This window comes from Charadrius vociferus, unplaced genomic scaffold (genome assembly GCF_000708025.1).
Source record: "Charadrius vociferus isolate BGI_N301 unplaced genomic scaffold, ASM70802v2 scaffold883, whole genome shotgun sequence".
Taxonomy (NCBI): domain Eukaryota; kingdom Metazoa; phylum Chordata; class Aves; order Charadriiformes; family Charadriidae; genus Charadrius; species Charadrius vociferus.
In genome coordinates, this window is record NW_009647740.1 from 269595 (window position 1) to 276937 (window position 7343).

The 7343-nt window shown below is 38.8% G+C and overlaps 1 protein-coding gene across 1 annotated transcript in view; it reads left to right on the plus strand.

Moving 5' to 3' along the window:
• Nucleotides 1-5569, plus strand: part of TMEM263 (transmembrane protein 263) — a 7429-nt gene extending 1860 nt beyond the window's left edge. The window contains exons 2-3 of the mRNA XM_009881975.1: nucleotides 111-179; nucleotides 5283-5569. Coding sequence (XP_009880277.1) covers nucleotides 111-179; nucleotides 5283-5569 — 356 coding nt within the window. The remainder of the gene's footprint in view (nucleotides 1-110; nucleotides 180-5282) is intronic.
• Nucleotides 5570-7343: the final 1774 nt, after the last annotated feature.

Consider the following 7343-nt stretch of genomic DNA (forward strand, 5'->3'; position numbering starts at 1 on the left):
CCTTTTCTGTGGAACTTAAACTACATGAATTTTGGATTCATGGATAACATTTAGGCTTTGCCAGAAAAGATGTACAGCATATGTGAATTATTTTATTTTTTTTTTTTAGGTGATAATGAATCAAACAGACAAGAATCAACAGGAAGTCCCATCATACCTTCATGATGAACCACCAGAAGGTATGTATCAGTTTTCATAATATCAAGTACATTCACAGAATTTCATCAGAAGTTCAGATCTCTTTTTTAAAAAAAAAAAAAAAAATAAAAATTACGGCTCTGCAAGCTGAAGTCTTTAACTTCCATTCAGGTGTCAGTAAGCAAACCATCCCTGAGATGGGATGAGCCCAGATTATTGTTCGCTTCTCCATTATCACAGTTACAATAAGGCCACTGAATATAACTCGGTAAACACTGTACTGATACATTATAGAGAAGATGGACAGATAATGAAGGACATAATTTGCAGATTCATTTGCAGAGATGTGATTTGGTTCAATAGGTATTTATTTCTGCTCTTCATTATGTGAGATGGAAAGAGCCCAGCTTCACTTCTGGATACCTTGCTGAGTTCATAGTGCTTGCAACTTCTAAACAAGATGTGTTTAAAATTGTATGGAACTTCATTACTATTTGGAGACCCTGTTCCATCATACAATTAACTGTGGTTCTAATTGTTTACTTAATCTCATGGTTTCCTAAAAACAAAAAAAACACTGGACTTCATTAATGCAATGGCATCTTGGTCTCCTGAACCAAATGAATCTTAAATCAGTTGTTAGATCTGCAGAAGAAATGCAGTTGCAAATGGGCAGGCTTCCCTTCCAGGCTGTGGAGCGGCAAGACTGTGAATAGTTCTGTTTGCATAATGTGGCCGGAAGCATACTTGATCAAAAGCCATTCTTGGCATATAGGTTGTCTGTGTTCTGTCTTTTCTTGCTTTAAGACTAAATGTGTTGGATGTAGAAGTTGGTGAGTCCCAATTCCTCTCGGTTCATTGCTCTTCAATTTATAATGGCCCTTTAAAGCTCTGTTTGTTGGTTTGAGGTTTTTTTCTCTTAGCTTTTATATGTTGTATAACTGAACAATTTACTTCACTCGAACAGTATTATCCACTAACAGTAGCAGAAGTGTTGAAGTGGAATAGCTCACTGTTCTTAACAACTATTAGGCAGGAAACACAAGTACAAGAAGATGAGAGGAAAGGGAAAAATAGATTTTCATGGCACGGAGGTTCTTAAGCTTTACTATGCTTCAACTTATTACAGTATCATGGTGTGAGGACAAAAATCTATCTTTTTAAGCTCTTCAGGGTTGTCAGGATCCAGAAGCATTTCTGAAAACAAATGCCAGGTTGGAAACTATGCCCAAATGTGTATTATCTTCAATTTTTAAGGGGTTTTTTTTTTGCCTTAAAGATTGAATTGTGTTTTATACATGTTAAGTCTCACATATAGAAGGTGAACAGTGGTCTGACTGGTAAACTACAATTGTTTCTTTCTTGAGGGAGGCAGTGACACAAGTGGACATTTTTTATCTTCCTAGACTATTTAGTAGCTTGTCCAGATTTGCAGCATAACAGCAGATTCTGATCATCCCTAGGTATTGAAAGATTTAATTTAAAATTTGTGAGCAATTAAGACTGATTTTCTTCTGCACAGTATCTTCTTTTAGTATGACAATAACCAATTTGAATATCAAGTCTAAATAGATGGAGAAAGTTGGTGTAGTTAGAGGGAGTAGAATGAAGCACAGTTCATCTTAATGGAAACCCCATCCTTGAAAAGGCTTCTTCCTTTCGAGTCTGTTTCACATGCACTCTTCAAGTCTTATGAGTTTAGTTAAAATGTTGGAATACTCTTGAGGAACATCCCTGTTCTAAGTGTCATATAGGGCCTTCATATTCAGTACACTTACACCACAGTAGAAAGAAGGCCAAATGTGGATGGAAGGCTACCAGTTCAATGTTGGCAAGATCGCCTCTCTGAACAGGCTGCCAAAAAAAATCCTTAGAGGAAAGGCTCAATTCCAAACCCAATTTGCAGTCTCTCATAAAGGTAAAAATAGTTCCAGTTTGTCCAAATCACACTTGACAAGCTTGGTGCCTAAAGGCGTTAAAGAAATACATATGTAGAAGAAGCTTTTGTGCTCACGCTTTCTATGAGTAGTGCTATTCTAATGCTTTGTTTTCTGCTTTGCAAGTGGTACCAACCTTTGCAACCTACGTTCATTCAAACTCTTGTTCGTTGTTGGACACTCTTCAGCAGGAAGCTGGCTGCAACAGAGCATGGTAGAGCCAACCCCTGAACAGGGACTTGTGTCATTTTCTCCCTAGATTTAGGAATGGTCTGTTCTACCTTCTTTCTCATACTGGTTAGGAACAAGGAGATGAGGAATATGTATGCTAGAATAGAAATCAGCTGGCAATAAAAACGTTACAGCTGCGGGCGTTTACTACATCCAATGGACAGTGCAAACAAGAATGAAATGGGAGTGTGTCAGCCATCACCAGAAGTTATTAATACACCATGTCACAGTCAGTGTTTACACTTGTGAAGTGGAATAGGTGTTGTCAAAGGATTGGCTACCTGAACTAATGTGAGGAAAAGCATGTCAGGATTACTTTTTGTTTGTTTGTTTCTCTTGTTACTTTTTAAGTTAGCTATGATGGGTCCTTTCTTGCTAATACCGGGTCTGATGTACTAAAATCAGCTCTTAAAATTCAGTGTGATAAGACTTTACTGACATTCACCCTGATAATGGTGATCCAGTTGTGTGGAAGTGCGTCTCTTTCTGATGAAATTTTTTACAAGGCGTGCAAGTCTGGTCACAGGAATCCTGTAATGAGTACTACCTAGACAGTAGATTTTATACCGGGCTCTATATACTCCTCTCTGAGAGTGATCCTTTAAAGGTTTTCTGTATGTAAATAGAAATTCTGATCTCTATGTCCTTGTGTTGACAATGCATTTTTTTCTGGAGTTGTCCAGTTTGAAAGTTGCTGGCCTAGAATGAACCAGCAAGGGTATTACTTGGCTTTAAGTAAAAGGCTGTCAGTTATGGTTCTAGTTTCTGTGATTCTTTCTGTTGTCTATATCAATTTCTTCTATAAAAAAGACTAGTGTAAGCTGGAAGCATTTTTAGTATTTTTTTCTCCCTCGAGCTGCATTGTTCTTATTTATGCATTTTTTCCCTTTTGTCAAACTTGTAAGAAATTCTCTTCTTTAGATGGCATCTTATCTTAGAATCTTAGAACGGTTCATCTAATTCCAACTCCTGCCGTTTGTTTGCATTATTCTGGGCACGCACATGGGAACTCCAAACTTCACACTTTTTTAATGAAGTCTGAGTGCCCTATCACAAACTCATTGGACGTGCATGGGAAGTTGCTCAGCCTAGTTTCCATCTTGTAGTAGATAAGTGCTGGGAGATGACTCTTGGAAACTGTCCTCTGAATGCGAGTTTTCAGCATTCAGGGCACTGGAGGCAAAGACCTGTTCTGCTGGTTCTCCTAAAGCATGATGTAGCACAGAGTGAATGCGTTGACAGGGGCTGGGTATAGGTCTCTGGTGGATCTAGATCTGATTTTTGTTCTTCTCTTCCAGGCATGCTCTTTCTGCTGCTGACTCCCTCACCTCTTTATTTCATGTTTGTTTCTTCCCTAGCTCTGCCCACTGTGGCTCGACTTGTTCTTTTCTTGGTTCCCCCTGTTGTTTTCCCCCTAAGAAAGGGAAATGTGTCTGTTAAATCCCATATATTACCCAGAGCTAGCTAGAAAATACAAAAAAACCTCTGGAACTCTTACATTACTTATGTTAACTAGCTGTCTGTTGCCATGGTTCCCTCTGAAACTTTTTTAAGACGTATTTGGGGTTGGTGAAGAATTGACAAGACAAGAGCTGAAAAACGCTTACCTGCACATTTTTGTCAAGACCAGAGATTTGTCAAGACCAGAGATTTCTCAAGGTACACATTGAAAATACCTTACAGACAAACATGTGTGAGGGCTGCTACTTTATAGGTGCAGTAGGCGATACTTTCCTGTGTGCTTAAATGCAACATTAACATACTGTTTCATCTTCCTATTTCTTCTTTGAAGTTTAGATGATGCTTATGCTGTAGCAGGGTGTGGAGTTGCAGTCTTATGTCCCTTTAGAAGCAAGGTGCATGTATCTCTAGGATTTTGAAGCCTACATTTAGAAATATGAAGTAATTGCTAAACTTCTGGAAGGCTAAGTGGCCAAATCTAGGAGTCTTTCTGTTACTCTAATACTTTACAATTACATAGCCTCAAAATAATATACCCTAAATATGGAATAGGATTTGACTTCCACAGCGTATAGTGAGAAACTGTTTGGTTTTGTGCATCATATTGGGGCTTCTGTTGTGAGCCTGTAACTCTCGCTATTGTTAATGCCTCTGGGGGCCACTTTTGGTATTTAATGAGCTTATTTGGCAATTGGACACTTCCTCTTTCCCCCCTTTCCCCCCACCAAAATTACAGAAAAGGCCTTTTTGGAAGAAAATTAAATTTCTGTATGTGATGAAAAAAGGGGTTACATAGTGAAGAGCTGGCATCAGTTTTGTCCTCACTCTTGTATTGACTCCTCTGATTGCTCTCTTGCTTGTAACCTTCTTTCCCTCTTTCCTGACCCCTGCACACAGCCCTTGTAAACACATCTTCAAAACAGAAATTACAAAGGAAAGAAGCAACTTTGTCTTAAGGTGAGCTCATTTCAAACAACAGCTCCTTTTCTTTAATAAAGCTTTGGCTCTGCTTCTCTGGAAAACTTTTTGCAGTCCTTCCTTAGAGATTTGAACAGCAAGGTAGTGCTGCTGCTTTTGCGGGTCCGCCCCCTCTGTGGCTTAACTCTTAATGTTAGGATGGATCGAACAGGAAGGTGTGTCATCCTCCCCATTAATAAAGTCCAGAAACGAGGCTGATGTGGCCATGAGACCTTCCAGAGTCTGGGAAGATAGTGGTGCATACAGAGGACAGAAGTTTATCACATAAGACTGTCTGGGAGCTATATGCCTGGTATTTGTAGACTCAGTATTGTCTTGTATTTTAGAAAACAGCATCGAGGTATGTCTCACTGCAGCAAAGTGTCTTTTCTTATTTGGAACTATGGTGGTGTACGAGCATCCAGAAAAACTAACCTGCAGGGTAAATATGTGCAATGGCCATGAGGCTAGAAAAGGAAATACTTAAGAGTAACTTTTCTTTTGAAAATGTTTTGATCATAGCACTGTGATTGATCTGCTTGTTGTTTCCTCTCTTAGGTTCATTAAAAGACCACCCACAGCAGCAGCCTGGCATGCTTTCTCGTGTGACTGGTGGCCTCTTCAGTGTCACGAAGGGAGCTGTTGGTGCCACGATCGGGGGTGTTGCTTGGATTGGAGGGAAGAGCTTGGAAATTACCAAAACAGCGGTCACATCTGTGCCTTCAATGGGAGTGGGGCTAGTCAAAGGAAGTGTTTCTGCTGTGGCTGGAGGTGTTACAGCTGTAGGATCTGCTGTTGCAAGTAAAGTGCCTTTAACAGGAAAGAAAAAGGATAAGTCTGACTAAAACCAAACAGAGACATACTTGATTCTCCAGAATATTACATCAGTGGCATTAAAATCTGCTAAGATTTGGACCATGAGAAGCCATGTGTCTTAGACACTTCATCTTCTAGAGAGCTGTGCAAGTAACCTGATTTCATCTGTAAAAGACAGAAGAAGCTTGGCTAGCACAGAGTATGAAGATTTATTAGAGCCTAGATTGAAGCTTTGTATCTGGTGAAATGTTACACTTGATAACTATAGAAGTGAGTAAGTGTATCTGAAGGGATAATATGTATTTGAATATTCATTTACTGTAAGTCTTTTGCAGTTTTGGACTAAAATGTGAACATAGAAACTTGGTAATCTCTGCCGTACCATCAATATGACGAGATGCCATTTACTGTTCTCAGTGGTTTCCACATCCTCCTGCTAAGGATCCTTCAGCTGTGTAATGGCTTGGTTGGACATACCCGAATAGTTTCAGTTATGAAACTATTTGCAGACAGCCTGTAAATTATTAATGACTGCATTCTGCCAGTGCGGACTGGAGCAAATAACTGGACGTGTGCAGAAATTGGAAGCGAGAGTGGGAGATAGAAATGAGAAAGTTTGACAATGTGGTAGAAGGGATCATAAAGAGTAAACTAACTTAATGCCTTATTAGAAAAAAATATGTTTTTACTAGGTGAAGCTGTGTTTAAAAAAAAAAAAAAACACAAAAAAAAACACCACAAAAAAAACCCCAAACAAACAAAAAAAACCCAAACAAAAAAAAAAAACAAAAAACCCCTATCCTGTCATTTCAGTGCAGTTCACAGAAGGAGCTTTAGACTCTCCTTACGAATCCTGGTATCTGAAACTTTGTCAATTTTTACTGAAAACAAGATTGTTCTATCTCAGGTGTATTTAATGATATGCATCTTTCTCTCCTGCAAGCGAAAACTTGCTTCTAATAAACTTTTTATAGACACTAGAAAAAATGAGGGCTTAATGGAAACTGGGCTGATGTTTGTGGTCACCTAGCACAACTATCTGACTTGAAAGAAATTCCTTTGTGTAGTTGGAAACCACTGAAGAACTAGCAAAGCTGTTGTCTCAACTCCATGGTGCGCCAGGTTAGCTTCTTGCTCTGTTTAAGCAAATGCAAAGAATTTTTCACTACATCTTTCTCTCATACTTTGCATTTTGATTTTTTGAATAAAATGCAATACGCTTATTTAAAACAAACCAAAAAAGGTAGATGAGGCCTTAAAAAAAATAAAAAATAAAAAAAATCATCCAAGTAAACTGTATACTGACAGATTCCAAGCGTTGACACACCTCAGATGGGAACATCTGCAGGTCCTCTGCAGCGTGTTAGGCAAAATGCACTTGTAATGAGCTTGAGGTTGCCTTAAAATAGAAGCTGTTGGTGATCTTTTTTGTGTGTGTGCATGCGTGTACTGACTTTGCAAATAAGTAACCTCTTTGGAAGCCCATAGAAGACTGTGAATGTTGTGTATGCAGTATTTTCTAAAAACTTGTGTTCCTACAGAGAACTTGCAAGGATATATAGGGAGACTTTTTAGAAATGAAAAAAAAAAATTAAAACACATCACTTGTCTAAAACTTAGTCCTATATTCATGGGTCTTGAAAGTATACTATGTGTAAATTATGGTACAGTAGTCACCTCATGTCTCTGAGCCATTGGTACTTCAGCTGCAGCCTGGAACAACTTTATTTGATACCGCTAATTGTTGTATATGTTGGTAGCACGTTATTCATAAGCATGGGCATTTGGGATGACGGGCAGAGC